Genomic DNA, 27,315 nt, shown 5'->3' on the forward strand with positions numbered 1-27,315 from the left:
GGCTAAGGCTGCATTTCTCTAGAGAGGATTTGCATTTGTTTCTACCAACTGTCCTGGGATACTATCTACCTAGGACTGCTTTAAGTTGAATTTTCCTTTTGAGACGTTCCAGAACACACAGAAAACATGAATTCAGATAACCCGTGTAAGATCCAGCTTATAGTTATAGATTCTCAGAAGAGGGTTTGATGTTGTTTCTTAATCTACCCAGTGCCAAGGCTGAGACTGGGATGATGTTTTCTGCTGTCCCCTTCTCCTGGCAATTTTATTTTTCATTCATCCTTACACTGAAACTATAGTCCTTGGCGTCCCATTTCAGTCTTGCATTTTATCTGGCAACTCTAACTGTAAGAAAAATGCCCCAAAATGTTCTATTCAAAAAGAGAGAGAAAGGCTAATTAAGTGGGAAGAGAGGAAGAGAATCAGAACTCAGTTTCTCTCAGGCCCTAGGCTAGTATTTCTGTGGTATGCTAGATTAGAGGCTTATCTCTTCTATATTTTGCCACATTGTGGTTTCTTCCCTAATTAGCTTTGCTAATTACTGTCTCCTCACCAAACTCCTTGAGGGTAGGGATTGCCTTTCTTGTCTGCATATACTTATAATAACCCAAGTGGTGTATGAACTATCACGCAGAGTCAGTTAAGTATTTGCTTATTACTCCTACGCGCCCCCCCCCCCCCTGCTGAATGTTCCTCCTTTCCATCCACCCAAGTACTCAATCCAGCGCGAGGGAACCATCCTACTTCCTCACCTCCCACATCATGTCATCTGAGCTTCTCGATTTTATCTGCTTAGTTTCCCTCAAATCTGATTTCTCTCCATTACTACAGCTGCAGACTGGCCAGTCAGATAACATTCGATCTGATGCAGCCGATGACCCTGGCCTCATCTCCTGACCCTCTTCCTTTCTCTTCATCCACTGTAGCCCCACTGGCCTTCTCAATGTTTCTTGAACAGAGGAAGCTTTCTTGGCCTCTGAGTTCAGACCTCATCTCCTGGTCACTATCCTGATCTCCTCCCAGAGGTCAATTCCTGAAAGACTCTCTCCCCAACTAGCCTACCTAAATTAAGACCTCTTGTCTCCATTCTAATCTCATCACTCCCTGACCCTTTATCTGAATTTATGTACTTATTTTATATGTTTTTCTTCTTCATTCAATGCGTATTTCTGGAGCTTCTGCCCCAGGCACTGAGGTACAGGAAAAGCAAACCAAACCACCTGTCCTCATGGAGCTTGCATTTTCGTGGCTGTTTCGTGCACTTACTGACGATTCACATTTTAGTTTACACTATAACAATTATCTAATTTTTCTCATATTGCCGACTTTCCCTCTAAAACGTAAGCCCCAGGATGAGTGAATGAGTGAATGAACACGCAGCCGTAGTGAACAATCCGCACAGGCACGCGGCTGTGTATATTCATCTGTCTTTTCCACCCGCTAATTGGTTGAGAGAAGAATGGAAATCCAGAAACAGCTTGCCTATTCTGATAGTCCATTGTTGGAACCAGAGGACTTGGTAAAGACTAGAGTCCAACAGAGAACGGAGCCGTCCCTTAGCCGACATTTGTAGACAATGATTTAGATTATTTATTCTGCTCTCTACTACCGCGCCCCTCCAGGGGGTTGTGCCCCCTTGTCAGCTGCGCCATTTACATTATTGCCAATTCAAATATTCATTCATTGTCCTTGGACGCCGGAGAGGACAAAATGGTTGAAAACCATCAACAGTCCCCCTAACCAAGTACTTTGTATCCCAGCGCCATTGAACCTTCCAGGAAAAAAAATCTGCTTTGGCAAAGCTGGTCAGAGGGTCCATTCTGTATGCGAGCGCTAATTGCTTGAAGTAATACTTGTTAGTGCCACTGGGGACTTAAATTTACTTGTACTTTGTGGGCATATAAATCTCTTACCCGCTTCGTTATTTCTGAGTAAAACGAGCAATGCCAGTGACTCTCCTAACAGATTCGGACAGCATCATCCAGTTAGCATATATTTACTCCGAGAGAATATGCATTATTGACAACACGCTTAATTATCTCCCCAAACAATTTAAGTAAGGGCTGCTCGCAATGCCGTCTCTCCCCTCAAAGGGAGCTGTGGTACCTCTCAGTAGGGGACGGGCATCCTGCTGATGCTCCCACAAGGCTTCAGGTGCTCACGAGGAGAACTGTTTAAGGATGCTTGGCCCAAGTGACGGCACCTCAGCCAGTGAGTAAGTCTGGAGGCAGAGCCGAGAATAACCTCACTTCCCAGTCATCGGCCTCCTTTACAGAATCCTATCAGGAAAACATTTGGTATGAAAAGTGAATTTGGAAAAAGGAATTCGTTTAAACATCGGCCACGGTTTTAAACAAGCCCCGTGGAGTAGCAGTCTTGTCCTGGTGATGTAGAATCAAGAACTGCTGAGAAACGAGGTGGAGAGATGAAAAGCCAGACGTGTGAAGAAAGGGGACAGAAACTGAAGAGCGTGACCAAAAGACCAGCTCTCTTGAAAGAGAGGTCTGTGGGAGAAGACCGTTTTCCAAACACGGATGACTCGGGATTCATAACCTGGGCACGCGCTTTCTTTCCTTACTAGCAGTTTTTAAAATTAATTCCATAGCACACGCTTATTAAGAAAATATAGAAACATACACATAAATAATATCAGAGATAGCTACTAATAATCGTTGAGCTTTCCTTCTGATTTTTGATAAAGTCATATCGACACATATAGACAGATATGCGTATATATTACAGACATATCTAGATATGGATTGCCGTCCTTATTCACAGAGCCTGTCACGTCATTAAAGATTGTTTTAAGTTTATTTGTTTTTGAGAGAGAGAGCATGAGCAGGGGAGGGGAGGAGAGAGAGGGAAACAGAGGATCCGAAGCAGCTCTGCTCTGACAGCACAGAGCCCGATGCAGGGCTTGAACCCACGAACCGTGAGATCATGACCCGAGCTAAAGTCAGACACTCAACTGAGTGAGCCACCCGGGCGCCCCGTTAAATATTTTTGAGAAACAAAATTTTAATGTATACATGTACCACACTTTTTAAATCCAGTCTCAGCAGATAAATTTTTATGCTGTCTTTCACGGGCACGTAATCATCGGTTATTTTAATCTAGAAAGGTTTTTTCTGGGGAACACATTTATGCACCAGAGCTATAGAATGTGATGGAAAGGCGAGAAAAGTGGAATCCAGTCATATCATTCAAACACTTTCATTTCTCGCTATATTTTAAACTTCTCTCCCAACCCCAAAACGCTAGGTAAACAAGTTCATTAGGATCACGGAGTCTGTCTACAAAATATGGAAGGGCTAGAAGCCAAATGCAGGAAGTCTGACTATACGTGCAGATGTGTGAGCCCATCAGAAAGTCACCCCTTCCGGGTATAACTTTACGGAATCAAAGGTAAAACATATTTTTGGAAAGTCGGCATAGGAATGTATTAGCTCAGATGTGGCATTCTGTTAAGTGTGGCCTGAGTCACTCGTCCCCGAGGAGAAATATGCAAGACAATCCACTGGCCTACAGTAAAACGTAGATCTTGTATTTCTAATCATTTTGTTATTATATTTTCTATGTTAGCGTACCTTCTTCAAGATGGAAAGCATTCATGCACTAGAACGTATAAATAATTCACACACACACACACACACACACACACACACGCATTGGGGGAGGCACGGGGGAGGTGAACAGAGCCCCAAGTTTGGTCGAGCCTAGAATACAGGTGAGTGGAACTGGGAAGGTAATTGAGCCAAAAGGCTGAAATCATCTGGGAAAAGCAAGCATACAGGGTATGTTCAATTACAACAAGGTGGGTGCTGCCTTACGGACATCTACAGAGGTGGCCTGAGAGGTCAAAGCAAAAGGAGCCTTATGCGTCTAGGATACCTGAGGAGGGATGGAAGCAGATGAGAACCTAGGAGCTTCCCAAGAGCACAAGTTTCACATGCCCATTACTCTATCATCCTGGGCAGTAGCTAGTAGGGTCTGTGCAGGAAAGGACTATGGAACAGAGCAGTTTCAATAGGCCGTACAGAGGAAGGCCTGGGCTACCACGAGGTACGGATGAAAGTCCTAGAAGCTTGCCAGTGAATCCTGACATGAGGTTTTGCAGAGAGGCAATTCTGCCTCAACGATGTACCTGATGCGTGGCTGGCTGTGGCATACCTAGATGTTACACGCTAAAGGGCTGCTCTTTAAAAAACGACGGGTCGCTTGTCCCCTTCAAATGAAAAGTAATCCTACAAGAAGAATTAATTTAGAAAAGGCACATTCGAGTCATTTTGGCTTCTATGTATCTTTAATTATAGGACTCCGTTTATGTAACCCATAAAAAATGCCCTCCCTCTTCCCATTGTCAACATTCAGTTCCATTTGAAGTTTAAAATATCTCTTTCCAATACATTTTCTAAGTGAGGTATCCATAACTACTCACACGGCCCTGATCCATCCCTATTCGATGGCGAGGGTATAGGTATTCCTGAGAACAAAATAACATGGCAGAGGATGTAAGTTGACCCCTGAAGGAGACGTTGACAGCAGCCGTCAATATCCCCACGGGAAGACTGAGTTTGCACGAGACCCAGCGCCGATGAAACTAAGGAAAACGTGGAAGGGGACGCAGAGGATCACCCAGAACTCTCCAGACAGAGGGGACACTGTGGTCCTGCCCCCGCCCCCCCAGCCCATAAAAAGGAGACCGTACAAATGGGTTTTCTCGAGAAAGGCAGGCTGTATCCCCGGCCTGACAAGGCTTCTGCTCACACATTCTCCTTGGTGGGGATGTCAGCAGCTGGAAGCCAGTAACTGTTTCTGAAGGCTTTTTTTCCAAATGTGTGACACTGTCTCTGAATTCTGACTGAACGTGCCCCATTTCCACCCAGATTATGTTCTCTCAGCTCAAAAGCCTGACAATACCAAGGAACCAGAGCTAAGTAAACATCCTACTCTGGATACCACCTTCCGAGACTGTGCACAATTCTAGACTGTTTAGACTTTGCCGCCCCCCCCCACCCCCCCCCCCCACCACCAAACACACGCATGCATACAACACGCGAAGCCAGGAAAATTCATCTTTGTCCTTCAGCCAACCCTCCTCACCATCCAAATGCCAACTTGACTTAGAGTCAACTTCTAGGTTTGGGACTGTTACCTTTCCTTAATCCCATAACAGCTGCCTCTCAGTGGTCAAGCTAAATCCATTTAGCTTATGTCTGACTTGTGGATCTTCGGGGGTGGAAAATTTTTTTTTTAATAATCCTTATTCTTCAGAATAACCGGTAATAATGAGAAAGACTAATGGGCATTCACAAGCTGTTAGAAGACATACTTCCTATTCTATGCATTATTCATTTATGCAAACTATTGTAAAGGTACCACGTTCGCTGTGCATCTGGGCTGGAAAGGTCCCTGGACTCAAGATTACATTGGTATGCACATTTCTGAGGCTTGGTTCTGTTTAACATTTTCATCAGTGACCTGCTTAAAGGAGCAGAGAGCAAACTCATTAAATTCCTAGATGGGAGGGATGGCCAGAACATTAGAGAACAGGATTAGAATTTCCCCAGCCCTTGCCAAATTAGCAAAACTGTCAGAGTCAAATATGTTCATCGGGGACAGGCAGGAAAAAGTAAGCTGCCCAACTGTGAGCTGAGAAGTAGCAGCTTAGTTAGCACCAGAACTGAAAAGAATACAGATGCAAACATAGATCCGTAGCAGGAAACAAACTCACCCAGGGGAACCACTAGTGTTCCCTGGGGCCCTCCCACCCCCTTCGAAGGGTTTCAGATCCCCGGAACAATGGATTGCGGAAAGCACGAAGCCCCCCCTCCCCACCGGCAAGAATTCTAAGAATTTCAGTGAGCTTTGCTTTGTCGTGGCACCTCCGAGATTCCTTATGTCCCTTAATTAGCCTGGTTTATGGTTCATTTCACTGCCCTGCCCGGGGTTGCCCTATAACAGACCATGTCGCTGTATAACGGAGGGGGAAAAAAAACCCATTTCCTCACCGAGAGCAAATCACAGCCTCCTGCCGAAGGGTCTGGCTATGTCCTTGGCTGTCTTGACTCTTGTTCAATCCTTCCTTATGGAAGGGACGTGGCTGAATTCGGCCCCAGAGTGGGCCACAGATTGCCAACCCCTGCTAGACTCAGCATCAGCATTTTTTTTTTTTTTTTTAGTTTTTTTTGTTTTCTTTTTAAGCAATCCCTTAATTTCTTTTTTTTTTAATTGTTTTTTAACGTTTATTTATTTTTGAGACAGAGAGAGACAGAGCATGAACGGGGGAGGGGCAGAGAGAGAGGGAGACACAGAATCGGAAGCAGGCTCCAGGCTCTGAGCCATCAGCCCAGAGCCCGACGCGGGGCTCGAACTCGCGGACCGCGAGATCGTGACCTGAGCTGAAGTCGGACGCTTAACCAAATGAGCCACCCAGGCGCCCCAGCATCAGCATTTTTTACTTTTGGCGAGTCTTTCCTACCATCTTTTCTAACGAGGTCATTTTACACCTGCGGAAATCAGAGCGCAGAGAGGAGAGCGACGTTTGTGCACGTTCACAGGGCAGTGAAGCCAGGGTTAAAACTTCGAACTAGAAACAGATAGCCCAGTTCCCAGGCCGGTACCCTGTCCCCTGCATCATCACTAGGATATTTCCACAAGGTTCTGGCAATCCCTGGTTAAGGGGCAGAGCCTCTGACAGAAATTTTTCCACAACAGGGGCACCCGGGCGGCTCAGTCAGTTGGGCGTCCGACTCTTGGTTTCAGCACAGGTCATGATCTCACGGTTCGTGAGTTCGAGCCCTGTATCGGGCTCTGCTCTGACAGTGCGGGGCCTGCTTGGGATTCTCTCTCTCTCTCTCTCTCTCTCTGCCCCTCCCGTGCTCGCTCACAGATGCTCTCTCTCTCAAAATAAATAAATGAAATTTTAAAAAAGCAAGTTTTCCACGATAACTCTTGGTGCAATGCATTAGACATATAGTGTGTAATACACAGTAGTATTGTCTTGAGACATCCCTGGGAGGATTCAAGGGGAACGCTTGGCTATAGATTCGAGCAAGGCCCTACCGCCAAGAGGCAGACTTTGTGAACACCAAAATAGAGCCTGGAGTACATCAGGAAGGAGAGCCGTGCACAATGTTCAAAGGACATCGTTTTGTTTAAAATCCAATTAAAGGTGATGTACAATCTTCACGTACCGAAAGGAATCTTCGGAAAAGGAGCAATTGTTTTCCACCTCCGACCAGAAGGAAAAAGAGCAGAACGGGGGTGTCACGGGAACCTGTCGGTCACAGGCACGGCGGGCCAGCGGAAATCACAGAACGCCCCTCGTGATGGCATCTGGGAATTGGCGTCTTTCCGGGAGGGTTAAGAGGGAGGGAGAGAGACTGACTTAGTGGTCCTCGAAGTCCTTTCTCTCTCATTAAGTCCCCTGAAAGCTGTAGGAGAGGGTCCCTTCTCGGAGCCAACAGGAGCACATGAAATCATTGGACCTAATGAGAACAGGACAGTTTCTTCGAGAGGGTCGTGAAGCGCGGAAGACAAAGTGGATACTGTATTGGAAAAAAAATAATCGTCCAGATTTCAAAGGAGTCTCCCAGATGACGCTCCCTGACGTTGGCAGGCATTTGGGGTAACTCATGGAGAACCTATCGTTCGAGGGATGCAACCTCGCGGCCCCTTCCAAACGTGCGCGTGTGGACACGCTTGAGGCCCTCCCCTCGGTAGAGGCCAGGGGGTGCTTAATGGAGACGGGTCTTAATCCGCACTTTGAAAACCTAGCAGCTTGGGACTACACTTCCTTGCAAAGCAGGGCCAGCTCTTTATGAGAACTCTGATGTTCCTAGCTTTGATAAAGCCAAATCACTGCATGCACCGTGTTACTAATTAACAACGGCGGAACCTGGGCGCGCCTGGGTGGCTCCGTCGGTTAAGCGTCCGACTTCGGCTCAGGTCATGGTCTCGCGGTTTACGGGTTCGAGCCCCGGTTCAGGCTCCGGCCACAACTTTTCCAAAGCCCCTTTCTCCAAATGATGGACTCTTGATAATTATGATGTCTCATTATTCTCTTTGTCTTCCAGGTGATCCAGGAACCTGTGCATCATGCAGTACGGGGTATTACATGTGAGTCCGGCTGTTCTCTTCTGTTTTCATGGCACTAACTTTTCTGCAGTTTAAGCATTACTGACTTAATCCTAAATCCAGTGATTAAAGCAGAGAGGCCCTGCGGCCTGAAGCAACTCTGCCCCGTCAGGCTATTAATGAACGATTCTTGGATTTAGCAAGAAGAGCCCAGCTGTTTTCTTGACTCAAAAGGAGGCCCTCTTTTTCTTGGTCCTGGGAGTCACCCAACCTGACACTGGTGTCTAGGAATCTTGCCATGGGTTACCAGGATTCAGGCCTTGCTGTTCACGGACAAACCTTAATCATAGACCTGACCCCCAAGCAAGCCATTCCCAAGTGTCTGCACGGAGACCTTGTGCTTAACGAGAGTCAGAAAGGCCAGGAGGAAGCCAGGTACGTGGGTAGCTCTTAGCCATTTTCTGGGTAACGAGAGACACCAGACCACCAGATTAAATGCAACACAGATTAACAACCACTCCCAAAGTTCTCCAATTCAAACCTACAAATCAAAGATGGCCTGTCTCAACGTCACCTTCCATTCCTATTCTAGTCTGCCTCCCAGGGCACACGGGTGCCTGTCTTGGAAGAAAAGCTAAGAAGGCAGAGGAGAAGAAAAGGAAGGCCTGGATGATGTATAAGATGCCTGGTTCCTTCCTGTCATGCTAAGAACTAGCGGGGGGGTTTGTGAGAAATTCCCACCCAGTTCGTCTCTTCACCTTTCCGTGAATGTTGCCAGGGACACGGGATGGACATTATTCTCCAGAAGAGAAAACTGAATCTCGAGAGGCTCTCGGTTCCCTCATGTGGCCCCACGAGCCAGTGGGGGGGGGGGGGGGGGTCCGGGTTTGGGTCACCTCGACTTTAGTGGGCTGGTTCCTCCCGTCACCATGCTGCCTTTTGCCTCCATCACATTCGAGAGGCCCGAGGTGTGGTACTGGGTGAGAAGAGAAGGGGTGCGGCGCTTGGGAGGGAAAGGGGAACCCGACAAGCTGAAACCCAGCAAAAATAATCAGTCCGCCTTGTCATTACCTAAGCTGATGACAGTAAATGAGCAGAAAGCAATCTGTCAGCATATTCACGGTTGGCCTTTACCCAGCACATGGCCCGCCACACACCGCCTCAGGCAGAGACGAACAGCAGAGATGCAAGCACTCCTTGGTGAGGTCACATGGTTGGGAGCCCAGAATGTTCCTTGAAGAACCAAAGAAGGAGAACTTAGACTCTCAGATAGTGGCCGCGCAGAAGCGGGCGTTCCCACTTTGTTCTTCTTTGTTCCTTTTCTCTGCATCCCTCCGGCTTAACTGCACCCTTCCTCGTGTTGACACGGGAGCACCCGCCTTGACCTCCTCTGTCACCTGACAGCATTCTGGTCATCCTTGGGGCCAGCCCTGCCAGGCGCTCCAGCTCACTGCTGGCCAACAACGAGAAGGTTTCGTAAACTCCTTTGAGAAACAAATACACCACAAGAAAACGCCCCGTATCACTGAGAGTGAAACGTGAGGTGTTTCTTTCAAGAAACACACGTTTCTAACCCTTTAGAATGGTTCGGAACTGGATATAATGAGTGACACCCTGTATGATTGACGTTATTAACGAAGAGATGCAAAGCTTTCCTCTGGTATCTTGTCAATGCTGTGAAATTCATCAACGGGCAAAGGCCAGCTTGATTCTGCTCCCCCTTCCAATGACCCTGTAATTCAGTGGCGTCTGAAATACAACATTCTACTGTAGCATGAGCACAGATACTAGGCATAACAATATAAATACATAACAGCTAAGACACTTCACCCTTACTAATCTCGTGGCAGACATTTTGGTAAGCCACTTGAACTCTACACTGAGCTCTTTCCAAACGTCTGCCTGGAGACCTTGTCCTTGACAGAAGTCAGAAAGTCCAGCATGAAGCCAGTTACTTTATTAGTTCTTAATCATCCTCTGGGTAGCACGAGACGCAGACCACCAAGTTCAATGAAACGCAGATTACAACCACTCCCAAAGTTCTCCAATTCAAATCTGTACACCTAAGGTGGTATGTCTGGGGGCGCCTGGGTGGCTCGGTCGGTTGAGCGGCTGACTTCGGCTCAGGTCATGATTTTGCGGTCCGTGAGTTCGAGCCCCGCATCGGGCTCTATGCTGACAGCTCGGAGTCTGGAGCCTGCTTCAAATTCTGTTGTCTCCCTCTTTCTCTGTCCCTCCCCCCACTTGCGCTCTGCCTCTCTCTCTCTCTCAAAAATACATAAACGTTAAAAAAAATTCAAAATAAATAAATACACGAGTCGTAAATGCATAATCAGTAGCCCATAAATACATCTTGGTGCTGCTTTCCTTCGCCCCAGCCTCTTCACAGCTGCCTTCATGAAGGGTCCTTAGGGTCCAGATCAACCTCGTTTGTTGAGCACATAGACCAAGAGAAGGTTTTTGCCCTTGAAACCCACATATCTATACCTATTAAACACAATGAGCGTACATATGTGAGGACATTGAATTCTGGTGGTTAAGAGAAATACGCCAACGTAGCTCATGGAAGAAACCCCATCTCCTCCCCGTAGGTTTCAGCACCACTGTCATAAAATGTGTCCCGAGAGGACCTACGGCGAAGGATCTGAATGTAAACCGTGTGATACAAACTGCAGCAACTGTGACCAGCATGAGTGCTACTCGTGTGAAGAGGGCTTCTTTCTCCTGGGTAAGTGTGACAATGGCAGGGTGCAGAGGAAGAACAAAGGCTCCGGGGCCTCGCCCAGAAAGGAGGGCACCCGCCTGATCGGTCTGAGTCTTGCGCCTCTCGTCCGGGGACGGACTGTAATTTGGTTTCAGAATAAGCATTAGCCCAGACTACTTCTTTCTGCTTCTATTACTGTGGCGGAGTTCCTATTTCACTAATTAATTGCAAACATCTCCAAGCTGATGGAAACGAGAGTGAAGGGGGCGGGGGCGGGGGTGGGGTGGGGTGGGGTGGGGTGGGGTGGGGCAGGAACACCGAAGATAAAGGCCTTGAGAGGAGTCACCTGAAATATCCAGAACCATGACTCTTCCTAAGCACTGTAAAAGGTAAACAAGATCCTCTGGTCAGTTCTGGATGGTTAGGAAAGAAATACACTACGAGTCTTGCAGTCCAAGAACTAATGGTCCAGTGCTCTCGAATGTTTGTGGGAGAGAGAGAGAGGGGCAGACAGCCCACCCAGATCTCCAGTGGTTCTATATGGACACTATTTTATTTATTCAGGGCCCTGAGAATTGACTAGGCTCTTAACCCCTTGAGCTAATAACCAATTTAAATTCCCCGCTAAAGGCGTACTTTAAATGTTGGATTTAAGACCCGTTCCTTGGTTGAAATAAGCTTATGCCAGCTTGGTTTCTTAAAAAAACAAACTCAAAAATAAATACGCATTAAAAAAAACTAAAAAAAAAAACACACAAAAGTTTAAAAGAAAAAGGTGGGGCGCCTGGGTGGCTCAGTTAAGCGTCCGACTTCGGCTCAGGTCATAATCTCGCAGTTGGTGAGTTCGAGCCCCGCGTCGTCGGGCTCTGTGCTGACAGCTCGGAGCCTGGAGCCTGCTTCGGATTCTGGGTCTCCCTCTCTCTCTGCCCCTCCTCCGCTCATGCCATGTCTCTGTCTCTCTTTCAAAAATAAATAAGCATTTAAAAAATTTTTTTTAAAGAAGTTTACAAACAAACTCCAACAAAAGTGTTCCCGAGACGCCCCTCGGCCTGTTTGGAACTTGGCCTCGCACAGAGCACCAAGCCAAGCCAGCCAGGGACCCACCTTCAGGCCCCCTCTCTGCGTTCTCACGTAGGTGGCACGTGTGTGCGCAATTGTGGCCCCGGCTTCTACGGCGACCCGGAGACGGGAGAATGTGAGCCCTGCCACCGGGCCTGTGAAACCTGCACTGGCTTTGGCCACCAGCAGTGTCGCACGTGCCGAGAAGGACTGCAGCTGCGGCAGGGGACGTGTGTGGGTCCCGCCCAGACTCCAGTGGAAGGCGAATTCTGGAATGGTATGTGCTTCCCGAGAGAGAAAGCAGGTGTCTGGCCGCCTTCTCTGCCTCCCTCCCTCTTTAACCCTCACCTTCGGGATGTCCCAGAGATGCAGGCTGGGCAGGGAACAAAAGCTGGGAGTGGGCGTCTAGTCTGGGCCGCTCCCTCGGGCTCTGATGCTCCCGGGGGGGGGGGGGGGGGGGGTGGAGAGGGGAGGAGGCTGTGGTCGGTGGGCATCTGTCCTGGAGGGAAACCCAGAGGGCGGCTCACGGGTGGCGTGGCCACCGGGTTTCTATCCCCGCGGAGGGGACGTCGGAGCTCGTAAGAGAGTCGTGTAGGGCAACCGCCCAGCGACCACTGTCTCAAAGCTTTCAGAGTGGCTTCTGTCACGTTCGTGTATCTCCTTGTCACGGTAAAGGGCAACGGCCGGTAAGGGTGGGCGTCTTCAGTTGGACAAGGAAGAACCTCTCACAAGTACCGGAGGTAAAGCTGGGTCAGCTGATCCTTCCGGCCGCTTGATCAGAACTTACCATCATTCAAGCTTGCCTTTTCAAAGCCACCCCCCACCCCACCCCCTTCCGGTTGCAGATGGGGAAGGTGGGCATCTTGATGGGGGCAGGAGGAAAGATGCAGGAGCTTGTGATCCAACAGCGAAGGCCTGTGTGTGTTCATTCCTACCCGCGTCCTCGGAACCGGCCTCCTCACCCTGGAGCCTCCGCCACGGGCTTCCTTGCAAGGTAGCTGCAAACTTCGATGACCTCTCGGTGTCTGTGGTGGTTAAAAAACAAAGCCCTCATCCTGCTGGGAAAAAAAAAAAATCTGACTCACATTCTATGCAGAGACGCTCTCCGTTTGATTTCAAGGCGAGGATTTGTTGAAAAGGTCATTTCGGTGCAGAAGCCATGGGGGCCGAAGGGAGGTCCGCCGAGGATGAGTCTTCCAAGGGCTGGGGAGCGGGATCGATCCGGGGCCGGAGAAAGGCTCTTGCTGGGTTCCGGAGGAGGGACATCCATGGCCACTGTCCACGACAGTGTCACCAATGTGACTTAAAGGAAAAGCAGCCCGGAGATCATCACAAACCCAGCAGCCAAAGGCCCCGGAGAACGCGGGCCAATTTCAGAGACGTAGCTGGGAAGAAAATCATTCAATCCAGATTGGGATATCTTCCGTGAATTATAGCTGGACCAAAAACGCTGAAAACGAGTTTGTCTGGCATTCAGGCATTTAAGAGGCAGCGCGAGCCAAGAGGAAAATAGTCTGGTGCTGTGTTTCTAGCTCAGAACATCTGTATTTTATCTGGCATCCAGATGATGAAAAGGTCCAGGGAGCCAAGAGTCAGAGCAGACTTGATTCCCCAAATGATTACATGTCCCTTTCAACCGGACTACGCGCTTCGCAAGCAGAAATCAGGCCTGGACTGTTCCCCTCCGTCGGAGCACCACACCCACCCCTCTGCATTTTCTACTATCAAAAATAGAGTGTTTTTGAAGACAGGAAGGCATTAGTCCATTTGGGGAGTTAGCACTACTAAGGGATCGGGGAAGCAGATGAAAATGTTTCTCACGGCTGGACCAAAGCAGTCAAGTCAATGGCATGGCTGCCCTTCTCCAGGATCTAGGAAAGAAGACAGGCAGACTGTTAACAGAGGGGAAAAAAAGACGCGTCTTTTCCGAGCAAGGTGCGGCTGTAGCTCCGCTTCCCCGGCACGGTTTAGATCCCACTGGAGTGGACAGGAAGTGGGGAATGTGCCCCATCGAGACCCGGGAGCACTTGAGCCAATGCCAACAATCTTTCCCCCTGACTCCTAACTCTCAAAAAAACAAAGTTGAGAGTGTAATCGGAGAGCAGAGGGTTCCAGAAAACAGCCACTAATTAGCCACACCTTTAAGATGATGCAAAGCAGACTGCAGTCATCCGGGGTCGACTCCTGAGGGAGCCCGGGGCCAATTACAGATCGGCCGTAAAGGAATACAGCTGCCTAGGTGGTATCAGCAAGGTGCTGTCGCCGTTTGAAACACAGCTCGGGTCCAGGCAGGGAAAGGAAAACGGGACGAACTCCAGTCCATGCATTCACCCGCACGACTTCCGCGGCAACGGTGAGATCGCGTTTGCATCCAAAGACTACCACTGCCTGCGCTCTCTACGCCAGCACGTGTTGGAGAAGATCCCGTGCAATAAAAATCCAACCAGGGTTCACGGAACAACTCTTTTAACAAGGTGGCCACTCACGACGAGAGTGGCCACGGTGGGAGGCCATCATTCTTTGCTCATGACGCAGCCGGTGGGAATGCTTCCTACCCTAGGCCAAGGATGGAGATCTCCCTACACGTTGGACCGTGCCTGGCAAATCCCCCAGCCGAGACTAAGTAATGGCCAAAGACGGCCACTCAACTCTGTCCTTCCTGCCAAGAATCCCTCGCACAAAAGTGGAGATCGCCACCAGATCCCCCGTCCCAGTTACTGACGTATCGTGGAGACCACTTAGTTCAGGGTCCCTACCACAGCAGCAGCAGAACCGACATTAAATAGGCTGCCGATGGCTTCACCAGTGACTCAGGCATCACAGACCTACCACTGGGGCAAACATTCAGGCGTGGCCGGCCACGGCTTCGGTTGGTTTCCTGAAACCATTGTTGGGAATGGAAACAGCTTATTGTATTACTGTTAAATCATTCGGATTTTCTTAGGCGGTTTTCCCCCTGGGAGTGCCGGAAAGTCCTAAGAGTAATTCCTGCACATTTCCCCTACCCACCTAATTCCATCATCGATTAAAACCGTGTTTGTAGCAGGCTCTAATTACATCTTCTGGTGACGGTTTAATCTACAAAGCACAGACACAGTGAATTAACTTTTTATCTTTGACCACATCCTAACAATTTCTCACTAGCCTGTCTTTGGATCTTAATTCCGATGCCCTGAGGAGGCCTGAATCCCACAGTCAGTCATAAACACTGAGAGCCATACGTAAAAAATAAATCTCAACAGCGTGGAGATACGTCGCCTACCTGTAACTCAGTTGTAGAGAACTTTAAAGATGCCCCGAAAATCTAACTTTTAGAAGGACTTTATAGGTATATATAGTTGTCTCACTTAGAAGTGAGGGTCATGATCTTTCGGTTCATGGGATCCAGCCCCACGTCGGGCTCTTAGCTGACAGTGAGGAGCCTGCTTGGGTTTCTCTCTCTGTGTCCCTCCCCTACTCATACTCTCCTCCTCTCCATGCCCTCCACCCCCCCCCCGCCAAAATAAGTAAACTTTAAGAAAAAAAGTAAAGCATATAAATGAAATAAAATAAGAACATGGAACTACCTCAGGCAAGTTCATTTGAAGAATTAAATGAGAGGGGCGCCTGGGTGGCTCAGTCGGTTGAGCGTCCGACTTCGGCTCAGGTCACGATCTCGCGGTCCGTGAGTTCGAGCCCCGCGTCAGGCTCTATGCTGACCGCTCAGAGCCTGGAGCCTGTTTCAGATTCTGTGTCTCCCTCTCTCTCTGACCCTCCCCCGTTCATGCTCTGTCTCTGTCTCAAAAATAAATAAACGTTAAAAAGAAAAAAAAAAAAAAAAAAGAATTAAATGAGAGAACACACATAGAGCTCCCAGGACGTACTGTGACACAATAAAAGTTAAACTGCTATTCAACCCTGTAACCTGATTCTGGTCTCAATGCAGGAAACACTAGTTCACTATCTAAACAGTCTTCCTACGTCATGAAAGCAAGTAACTTTAGAGACCTAAAGAGTAATACAGGTCTGGGAAAAACAGTCCCAGAAAGAAGGTACCAAATAATGCTCAGCTTGGGACGTCTAAGAGCCAAGCAGAGTCCGGACTTAACTAATAATGTGTATAAAGATGTCAATGACAGCTGTATTTAGAACCAAAAAAAGAGGGGGGGAGGGACGGGGTAATCTAAACATGTAACAAAAGAAAAAAATTAAGTGACTTATGGTTCATGCAAACACACAAACCTTTAAAAATAGTGTGTTCAAAGAATTTTAATAGAAATGCCTATAAAAGTTATACTATTAAATATAAAATGGAGAGTCAGTATCATATCCAAAGATGTAAATGATTACACAAACATATATGTAATCATACTCACACGTTCAACGTAAAGACGGGACATCTACGTGCTCAAGTAGATGCTGCAGGCATTTCTGGGTGGGGAGATGATGGGCAGGACTTCTCTTATCTTTTTTATATTAAAAAAAAACTTTTTTTTTTTTTAAATAAAAAAGAACCTGCACCCACTGCAAACCCATCTTTGGTGAAGACCTGGCCACAGAAACGACGGCGGAAGTTTCCAATCAAAAGAGGTAACAGGGAAATAGGGAGGAGACGACAATCACAATGAACCAAGGAGCCTCTGTGATTTAGAAACCAACCCAAGACGCTGGGCTACCAGGAGCAAATGGGGGTGCAGAAGTCACAAGACAAAAACCAGAAAGAGGTGGTGACCACAACGCAGGCGCTCAAAGGCCAAAGACGGGGAGGAAACTCAGCAGTAGAGTATTCTGGAACACATAAGGGTGTTCCTGATGTGCTGAGTGGTTCTGTCTGGGAGATGCTATCAAGAGAAGCCCCTGTCCTTGCAGGTCTGTAAGAATGGGCTGAAGAAAAAAAGCACCTTTTGCCTTCCCAGTCACGGTAGTATGATTTGAAATAGCAGGGACTGGAAAAAAACTAAATGGTCACCAGTGGTTACCAATTGGAAAAATGAAGTATGATCCATCCGTGCAATGGAATACTATCGAGGCATAAACAAGAATGAGGGGGTTCTTCATGTACTGATAGAGAATGGTCCCCCAAATATAGTATTATCAAGAAATGTGATAAACAGTGTGAATAGATAGTTTGCATAAAAAGGGTGGAGAGAGGGGCGACTGGGTGGCTCAGTCGTTTAAGCATCCCAGCTTTGGTTTCGGCTCAGGTCATGATCTCACAGTTCTCGAGATCGAGCCCCATGTTGGGCTCTGTGCTGGCAGTGTGGGGTCTGCTTGGGATTCCCTCTGCCTCTCTTTGCTTTTTTTTTTTTTTTTTTTAACTTTGTGAATGTTGCTTATTTAAAAATTAAAAAAGCAAATAAAACTTCTGTTTTATATGGCTTAGCTATACTCATTTCTCAAGGACAGACCACAGCATTTCCCTGGTCAAGGAGATTTTTTTTTTCTTTGAGGTCTTGTCCAGTCCAGAATTTGAGTGAAAAAAAAAAGGAAAACTACGATCAAGGTCAAAATTTACTTGTGATGAAGTCACTAACCTTTGATACAAAAGAGCAGTGTCTGGGAAGGACGCTTGGTTGCCCACAGTTAAGTGCTGTTAACTGTGTGTACAGAGCACCCTCTCGTGGCCATTTCCTGACATGACAGAAATTTATTCAAGCCTATGACAACCTGCCCGAATGTGAGATAGATGTAATTATAAATACATACGTATGTGTAGATAGATACATTCTAGCTTACAAAACAGTGGGAAAGTTCTTTAAAACTCATATCTTCGTGAATTAAAAAAATAGTATAAAAACAATAAAATCAAAAATTCAACTCTTGGGGGGGGGGGGGGGGAATTCAACCCCTGATCTAGACATAATAATATTAAAGGTTTCGATGCTGTCTGAAAAAGCTTTTTTTCGCTATTATGTTTCAAGAACTGCCCTCGGCCATTAAGTATCTTTTTTTCTGTTTTATTGAAATCTAACTGACATACAACCCTATGCAGGCTTACCACGTATAATGTGATGCTTTGATATACGTATGCGCTGCAAAATGATTACCACAATGAGGGTGATACATCTACCACTTCCATTGTTACCTTTCTGTGTGTGTGTGTGTGTGTGTGTGTGTGTGTGTGTGAAAACCTAGTCTCTTAGCAGCTTTCACGTGCACGGTGCAGGACTAGCCATAGTCACCGTGCCGCACATGACATCCCCAGAACGAGTTCATCTTATAACCACAAGTTTGTGCCTTTGGTCCCCTTCACCCCTTCTCCCCAGCTGTGCTCCTGATGCTGGAAACCACCAATCTACTCTAGGAGTTTGGCTCCTTTTTAGATTCCACGTATAAGTGAGATCATACAGTGTTTGTCTGTCTCTCTCTCTCTCTCTCTCTCTCTCTCTCTCTCGGACATATTTCATTTAGCATACTGCTCAAGGTTCATTCATCCATTTGTTCCAAATGGCAGGATTTCCTTCCTTCTATGGGTGAATAATTTTCTAATTGCATGAATACCCCACAACTCCTTTATCCATTCATCCATCGATGGACACTTCGGTGGTTGCCATGTCTTGGCCGTTGCAAACGACGCAGCAGGGAACGCGGGCAGGCGGGTATCTCTTCAAGACGGTGATTTCATTTCCTCCAGGTATATACACAGAAGTAGAACGGCCAGATCACATGGTGGTTCCATTTTTAATCTTCTGAGGCCCCTCCACACCGTTGTCCACAGTGGCTGTGCCCATTCCCGTTCCCACCAGTGGTGCACAAGGGCTCCCTTTCCTCCACGATCTGCATTTCCCTGGCGATTCGTGAGGACTGATGTCGGCAACAGAATCGTTGCTCCTCTGCGCTGCCTTCTCTTTTGGGTGAAGTGATACCGGCAGGTTAAAAAAGCCCTTCAGGGAAACCCCCGGTCCTGCCGAGGGGCAGGAGGACCACCGGCGGGAGAAGCCCAGGATGGGCATTCGCTCTGCACCAGGCTAACTGAGCTCTGAGCAGCTCCCCTGAGGGAGACTATACCAGTCAGTCTCCTGTAAAACGAGGGCATATTGCTCTCCCCAAACTGGGACAAAAACTACCACTTAGCACAGCAGGATGATCATTTCTGTCCGTACATCTATATCTATATCCGCACCGATGTCTATCTACCCACCTCTGAATCTGGTTTCCTCCGGAGCAAGTCTCAGCGGCTGATCCACCGTAGCTCCTTCATAGGAAGCCCGCAATGCCTCCCAGGGCCACTCCAGGTACAGAACAGAAGAAAGAGAGAGAGAGAGAGCCAAAGGCCGGGACCCGGGGTGGAATGGTAACAAAGGAAGAAACGGGGAGAAAGGAAGCAGAAGGGACTACCGTTTACTGAGCCACTCTGCGTGCACATCACACACACGGTTTCATTCTGTCTTCGCAACGGTCCTATAAGGGAAGGACCATTTGCTTTTTCATTCCAGAGACATGGAAAGTAGGACTCTTCAAGTTTCATTGCCGTATCCATGGTTACCCTCCGTAAGTGGCACAGCTGGGCTCTGAAGGCAGGTGTCACTACAGAACCAACTATGGCAGACTGACCCTCGGGAAGAGAAGAAGCAGCAGGACGCGGGGGAGGGAGGGCGGGAGGGAGGGAAGGGATGGGAATGGGAAGATGCCAACAATCACTGACTGAGGGTCAGACTCATTCGTATCACACATCCTGAGCCAGAACTTCTCTTTCTAATTGCTCCCCCCTGTGGGACTCATGCTGATCCCCAAGCCAGGCTTGAGACTCAGTCAAGATCTCCTGCACCGATTCAGTGATGTCGCTAAGGCTGTTCTGCAGGTCGCCGAAATTGTCCCGCGGACTTGCTGACATCCTGGAAAAGCCTGGCCGGCGAATGCTCTTGGAGGGAAAGGGAGAGGGGAACACCTCGAATGTTTCCCAGGTTAACGGTGGGTGGACCTCGGGTGGTCTGCTGATCACCTGACCAACCAGAAAGCTCGACGGTGGCTCCATCATGTGAACGTTTAACGACGATTTGAGAGGACACAGATTTAGGTTTGCTTCCCACAAATGGCTACTACTCTGAAGATCACAGAGACCGAGCATTGCCCGATCATGAGACCTGGTTCCAAAGAACAAAAAAAGAAAGAGAGAAAAGGAAAAAAGTTTCTCCACGAAAGGCGCGATGAATTCTCAGTTATCCTCTTAGACTGAAGAGGAACGGTCATCCAAGAATCTTGGGGAAAGAAGGGATGACCTTTAACCAGAAAACTCTTTATGTGCGCATACACACAAGCAATACTCCCACAGATTGCTGACAGACGAAGGAAGGAACCTGTTGTTAGCGCACACATCCCTTTTGTGTCGAAGGTTATTCTGTCAGTGGATTTGCAAAGCACGTTTTGATAATCAACTGTCAGCGGAGAAGGAAGAGAAAAAATAAATGAATTAAAGCCCACCATGTAGGCAACGAGTGGGTACCAGTGTTTAGCCAATGTAAACTTGAAGGGATTCTATTCGGGCAGGAAGGCGGGGATCACCCCGCAAGACCCCTCCCCACACTGGAATAATGCCTGTTCATAGGACACTGACTTCCGGTTTCTGTCCCCACACAGACATTTTGAGAGGACACCAGCCGTGTCATCCTTCTTGTGAAACCTGCAATGAATCTGCAACCCTGTGCACTTCGTGTCCAAAAGGTCAGTGTGGAGGGTGACAAGGGGCGGAAGGGGCCGAGCCACTTTGCTGTCCCTTACGTACATCTTTACGTAAAAGGTTTGCAGGACTCGATCTAGTCTCCTCGTTATTCCCATCACAGGGAATGCAGGGACCCAAACAGTGACCTCTTGTAAAAACTTGCTTTCAGAGGCACCTGGCTGGCTCAGTCAGTAGAGCATGGAACTCTTGATCTCGGGGTGGTAAATTCGAGGGCCACGTTGCGTGTAGAGATTACTGAAAAATGAAATCTTTAAAAAAAAAAAAAAAAAAAAGCTGGCTTTCAAAGGAAAAAGAAAGAGAAAAGGAAAGAAAAGAAAAGGTTCTGATCCAAAGGCATGATGACGCTATCTGTTGATTTTGCCACAGAATTTGTTAGGGTATCTGGGTATGTGACATTTCTAGAAGTTCCATTACTCTCCCCCCTTTTGTTTAGTGTTTTTTTTTTTTATTTTTGAGAGAGAGAGAGAGAAAGAGCACCAACAGGGTAAAGGCAGAGAAAGAGGGAGACAGAGGATCCAAAGCAGGCTCTGCACTGACAGCAGAGTCTGACAAGGGACTCGAACTCACAAACCATGAGATCATGACCCGAGCCGAAGTCGGATGCTTAACCGACTCGGCCACCCAGGGGCCCCTAGAAGTTCCATTACTCTTTAAAGTTCATTAGCCATGGGGTGCCTGGGTGGCTCAGTCACTTAAGTGTCCAACTCTTGGTTTCGGCTCAGGTCGTGATCTCACGGCTGGTGAGTTCAAGCCCCGTGTCAGGCTCTGTGCTGACAGCATGGAGCCTGCTTGAGATTCTCTCTCCCTGTCTCTCTCTGCCCCTCCCTGCTCATGCTCTCTCGAAAACAAACATTTAAATTAATTAATTAATTAGTTAATAATTAATTACTTCATGGACGTGTGTGCTGTTGGACCAGACACATGATGACCGTCTGATCTGCCTTCTTCCCTGGGCTTCTAGGCACGTATCTGTTGGCCCAGGCCTGTGTCTCCTCGTGTCCCGAAGGCACATGGCCCTCGGTGACGAGTGGCAGCTGCGAGAACTGTCCAGAGGACTGTGCCTCCTGCTCTGGAGCCAATCTTTGCGGAAAGTGCCGGACTCGGCCAGACTTCCCTCTCTTCCTCCATGAAGGCAGGTGCTACACCAGATGTCCTGAGTAAGTGTCCCTCTTCCTTTCACGCCCGGGTCTGGTTCATCCTCCTGTACCTGGAGGACAATCGCTTCTCGCACCAAAGAAGCCCTGTCCCGTGTTCCTGGTCACAGAGCCGCCGAAAGTGTCCCCTCGCGACTCTGACATCACTGTTGGCTGCAGCAGCCAAAACATACAGAAGGCCAGATGCATGCTTCGCCCTTGTGACTGCTACATACACACATTTTCACTCTTGCAAAAATACATTCTTTTCCACCTTGTCTTTAGTTGCTTTTTTCCCATCACAAGAGTCAGACCGTGATGGGCTGTGAACACATGAATGTATCTCTTCTTCTGAAATGTTTATAGTAGGTGAGGTAGGAGGTCTACATCATAAATATAGAATAATAGCTGGTTAATTATTTATTGATTCCTCATGGTTCCCTCGGTCCCCTGGTTTCTAATTCCTTCTCTCTTCCCATCAGTGGCTCTACCTCCAGGATTTAACAGGGAAGCGGAAAACATCAAATGGAAAAGTATATCAGGAAACTTACAGTGACGAACAACAGAAATCCTAGGTAGAAGTGTCCATCCTGAGACAAAATGGGGTAGATTTTGTCACGTAACAAGGAGTTTAGAAATCCAGTGTCGGTTACGTGAGTGGCCAATGCTTCATTGAAAACCCACGACCTTTACATTTTGCTCTTGGATCACGCTTAGCCTGTCCTCCCCGGAGCCCCTTCACACCTCATTATTAGCCAGAATGCGTCACTTAGCATTTCCAAAACCGATCTCGGTCAAGAGGGATGGACACAGAAGGATCGGTTTAGGCTAAACAAGGTTCACCCCTGAATACCCCCATAAAATCAGAACACTGACAGCCAGGCAGACTGGAAAGAGGAAGGCACGAGAAAAGTCTGGGGAAGTGACCGACAGAATCCGTTGTGAGGAATTCGAGATTTCATTTGTTCGCTGATTAAAAAGAACTCGATGCCAGATCCACAAGATCCAGCTCAGTGGTGGAGGGAGAGAGAGCATTAGTATCTGTATCCACCACTGAGACAGAGCCTGGAGGTACAATTGTAAGTCACGGTACTCCAGGAGCTCCCAATCTAGCAGAGAAGCCAGACACACTCAACTCAATTCCGCCGATAAATATTTAGCACCTACTAGGTGTTAAGAAGCGCTGTTGGAAGCTAAGGTATGAGCAACCGAAGGAAGTCTGAGCCTGCAAAAGGCTTACAATCCAGTTGGGGAGGTTTATATCAACCAGTGTCATCCTTCTCTGGGCCTAAATACACAAAAAGGCGAAGACATTCCCAGGGAAAGGAAACCACGTAAAAACAGCTACTTGTCGAGTCTTGTGATGTGCCGACACTGCGCTGAGGGCTTCCAATGTATGACCTCACTAATCCTCGCCAGAATCTTCTTTTCTGCAGTTTTCTGCTGTTTCAAGCACGAGGTAGCATGCCAGGATCACACAGCTAATCCCCGGTATGGCGAGGATTTTACCCCAAATCTCTCCAGCACTTAAATGTATGTGCTTAGTCATCACACAATGCCACCTTCTCATCTAACTGGGGTTTCTTTTTTTAAAGAACAGCTTACATATAATTTAACACCACGCAATTCCTTCATGCCAAGCGTACAATTCAATGGCTTTTGGGATGTTGCCGGAGTTGTGTAATCATCACCACAATCCATTTTAAAATACTTTCATCACCCCAAAAAAGAAACTCCGAATTTCCCCCATCCCTAAACGACCACTAATTTACCTTCTGTCTCAATAGATCTGCCTTTTCCTTGATATTTCACAAAAATGGAACCCTACAAAATGTGATCTTTCGGGCCGGTTTCCTTTACTTAGCGTATTTTCAAGGCTCCTCTCCAGCTGGGTATTTGAGAAGAGGCTTAAGAGTGAATAGCTCTTAAAGCATTTTGTCAGGCAGACAGTAGGGGAAGGGAAGGAAACCGTCAGGGTAAGAGAAGCCAGGGAGAGAAGGAAGGATGATGCAAGAGAGAGTCAGAAAACTCCCAGCCCAGCCGCTTCAACAACCACGCTCCAGCCTCAGCAAAGCTAGCCAAGACACGAGAGAAAAACGAAGGTGAAGCCCCGTAACCTACTTCCCCAAGTCCATCATTGCCTCTTTGTTAACCTCTACCATGGTGGGACTCAACCGACTGTTGGTACCATCACCTTACTTATTTAATCATTCCCACCCTTTGCCAACTCCATCTTGGATTCTTTGAACGTTACGGGAATTGATAATGCAGTAAAGCGAAGAAGAAGGAGCAGCGTTTGGCCTCCCTCCAGTGAGCTGGTGGCTCAACGCTACCCCAAACCAGGACCGAGCTGCTCCTTGAAGCAACGGGACACCATGCAGATACACAGCAGCCAAGATATTCTGTATTTTTTGAGTGGTAGGGAAGCCACCGACATGGCCCAAAAGTCCTGTAGACTACAGTATCGTGAGCATGTGCCCTCTGCTTTGAGTAGGGTGGGTTCCTTCCAGTAGCCCCACCCCCCCTTCTTGTGTTTATAAAAAAAAAAAAAACAGGGAAGATAAAGTCTGAGGAACGTATAATATCTAGCTTGGCTTGGTGGCTTTGTTGCTGTTTCTGAGAAAACACCCTTATGGGTGCAATCCATCCTCCAACAGCAGTCAGACTTAGACCAGGACTACAACCTGCAGTGAAACGGCCGCCAAATATTCAGAATTACTTACAAGTCAACCATAGTGGCCACGACTTTTTCAAATACGGTATATGCTCATGAAAGAGGAAAGCCTGAGTAGCAGCATACATCATTTACAGCGATTGTTTAAAAGGCGACCAAAAAAACAAAGTGTGCTCAAATTCACCAAATAGGAATGATTTGAAACTCTGATGGCAGGAAAACAATCTTCCATCAGGCGCTGGCTGTCCCTGTCTTAGGTGTCCACAGAAAACAGGTAAAGCTCCACAACCACACAGCTCTTGTGACATACATGTATCTGGGTCGAACAACCTCCATATAAAGTACTTTGAAATTAACAATGTAATCCAAATGGCCATTTCTTCTCCAAAGAGATATTCTTTTTCTTCTTAAATGAAAATAACAGGGAAGTAAAGCATTAACAACAACAAAAAAAGTTTTGTAAAGGTGAGGAGAACATAGCAGGACCAAGTACTGGGCAGGTCTGTGGAGAGAAGGCTGCTTTTAGCAAAGGGGTTCTGCAGAAGAACCTTCCGGCTGATTCCCAACAAGTTCCTGAGATTTACATATTTTTCAGTTAGCAGTTATCTTCAATAGTGTGTGTGTGTGTGTGTGTGTGTGTGCGCTTTCTTTTTACCATTTGAAGTGAACAAAATTTTATGCTAGTGAGGAATCACTAAACAAAATATTGAAAAAATAATATCCAATTAAAAAAAATTTTTTAATATTTGTTTTTGAGAGAGAGAGAGCGAGCGAGCGCAGGGGGTGGGGGCAAAGAGAGAGGGGGACAGAGGATCCCAAGCAGGCTCTGTGCTGACAGCAGAGAGCCTGATGCGGGGCTCAAACTCACAAACTGTGAGATCATGACCTGAGCTGGAGTCAGATGCTTAATTGACCGAGCCACCCAAAGAAATAGCATCCGTCTGAATCTTTCTCATATCCCATCCCTTGGACGTTTTTCTGCTCCTCCTCATTCTTCCGTGTTTTAGACTCCTGTGATTATCTTGACGCAAACTTGACCCGACCTGCTTAATATTTTGTGTTCTTTTTTGACTGAATCCATTCCTTTTACTTTAGCATCTCATAGGACATCCACTGACTCCCCTAGGAGAAGAATCTGGAACAGGTTCCTGGTGCTGCACCTTTTCAAATTCTATACTCGAACCACTCGTGTTCAGTGTCCAGAAACAATTCTGTAGGGACCTTGGCCAGGCAGAGCGCTGAAAATCCCCCAGAGGTCAAGAGATAGCACATGAACCAAAGCCTCCAACCTCTAAGCACAAGATTGGCTCCTTACTCAGTCCCCCTCCTAAAACTACAGAGTGTGGCTGGCCCCACCCTGAGTCATTCCTTTCTTCAAAGGATCAAATGTGGTCCGTTGGGTCTCAAGGAATAACAAAGACATTCACACCCCTTGGGAAATTCCAAGAGTTTAGAAGTTAGCTGGGGAGGAAAGCCAGGCCTGTCTTTGGGTGAGGCCAAAGCCCTCACTACGTACACAGAAACAATGAACCCGTGAAACTCTCATTCAGGTAGAAGACATGACATGCTTGAGAACGCACTCAATTTCCTTACCTTCAAATTTCTCAAATTCAGTCAAGCTTTTGTTGGTCATGTAACACATTTCTACCCACTGTCCTGCCAAATTCACTTTTAAGAGACTGACGTGGCTGGACACAGTTGCATTGGCTTTGACTCTTCCCCACTGTGGACCAAAACAGCTAAGATACTCGTGCATAAGGAAGCCTGGTCCTGGCTTTCATCTGGATTCTATTGAGTTCTTCCTCTTCTACTAAACTGCTTCTCCTCCAATTTTTCTTTCTCGCGACCACATAAGGTACGTGACTTTTATTCACGCCTGTCCTATTTCGTCCTGTTTCTTCCTGATACATTCAATACGTTTTTCCTTACTGAATAAATACCAAGGGAGAGCTGAAAGAACGATTAGATAGATGTAAAATGCCTTAATTAATTAAGACATCAAGTAAAGACGCCGGGCAGGATCCCTGATTGGCATTCGGATTCAAACGTGACTCTAGGATATTGAGTACTTGCTGCAATTTTTCACCCTTCCGTGGATCCGTGTCCTCTGCTTGTCAATCTGCAGCAACTCCCACGGAGACAGAATGGACTTCCCTGACCCCTGACTTTGGCCAGGGTTGATTTAGCCAACAGGATGTTAGCAGAAGGCAAGCAGAGGCTTAAAACGGGTGTGCCTGGATGAACCTGCCCTCTCGCGCTTCTGCCGTGACTAAGAGAAGAATGTGCCCCACGAGGTCCCTGTGCCAGGGAGGACAAAGTGACGTGAAGACGACCTGGGCCTAGTGCGCACCTTGGGGCCAAGCCTCCTTCCCCGGAGCACATGCCTGAGCTCTTCTAGTACAGTGACACGAGTTTCTCTGAGCATAAGCTCAGCCTAAATCTGGCTTCCCCACAGACGGACAAGGGATGAGCTCTGGGGTGTTTTGTTACACGGCGATAACTGACTAATGGAATGAAAATCACAGAAAACAACTGGAATAGGTACCTATGACATCGGAAGCCCACGTTCTCTATACTGGTTTATGATTTCCCTGCTTCTGCAAGTTCCAGCTCTTGCCCTCAGCTTTTTTCGTCAAAGAAACGACCTCTATTTCCCTCGTCTTCCGAATAGATTTGAAAAGGCTGAGGCTTTCAGATTTGCTGTGCTCACTGAGCAGTGAGAGGTTTCTATGGCACGATAATTTCATCATGCAGGTGTACAACGTATATACAGACATCAGATTCCACCTGGAAGAAAGCCAATCAGATAAACATACATTCCAATAACAGCGACTCCAAATACGTTTGCTGCCGTGTGCGAAGACCGTACGTGTGTTTCACAGAAGCCCCCAGAGGTTGGCTGAGAGCAGCCAGAAGCAAAAGTGGTTCCAGTCTGACAGGGCCTTAAGCCTTGTGAGCCTTTTAAAAACAGTTGTTTAACTTAACTATTAACATTGCATATTAAGTA

The 27,315-nt window shown here is 47.4% G+C and overlaps 1 protein-coding gene across 3 annotated transcripts in view; it reads left to right on the plus strand.

The window, feature by feature from the left end:
• PCSK5 (proprotein convertase subtilisin/kexin type 5) overlaps positions 1 to 27,315 on the plus strand; it is a 450,831-nt gene that overhangs the window by 391,926 nt on the left and 31,590 nt on the right. For 2 of the 3 annotated variants that reach the window (XM_078436932.2, XM_078436934.2), the window contains exons 25-30: positions 8,079 to 8,121; positions 10,671 to 10,807; positions 11,919 to 12,119; positions 16,334 to 16,411; positions 20,399 to 20,482; positions 21,463 to 21,658. In XM_078436932.2, the coding sequence (XP_078293058.2) occupies positions 8,079 to 8,121; positions 10,671 to 10,807; positions 11,919 to 12,119; positions 16,334 to 16,411; positions 20,399 to 20,482; positions 21,463 to 21,658 (739 nt within the window). The remainder of the gene's footprint in view (positions 1 to 8,078; positions 8,122 to 10,670; positions 10,808 to 11,918; positions 12,120 to 16,333; positions 16,412 to 20,398; positions 20,483 to 21,462; positions 21,659 to 27,315) is intronic. The other variant, XM_078436933.2, reaches the window with a different exon arrangement.

Source organism: Panthera onca, chromosome D4 (genome assembly GCF_046562875.1).
Source record: "Panthera onca isolate mPanOnc1 chromosome D4, mPanOnc1 haplotype 2, whole genome shotgun sequence".
Lineage (NCBI taxonomy): Eukaryota > Metazoa > Chordata > Mammalia > Carnivora > Felidae > Panthera > Panthera onca.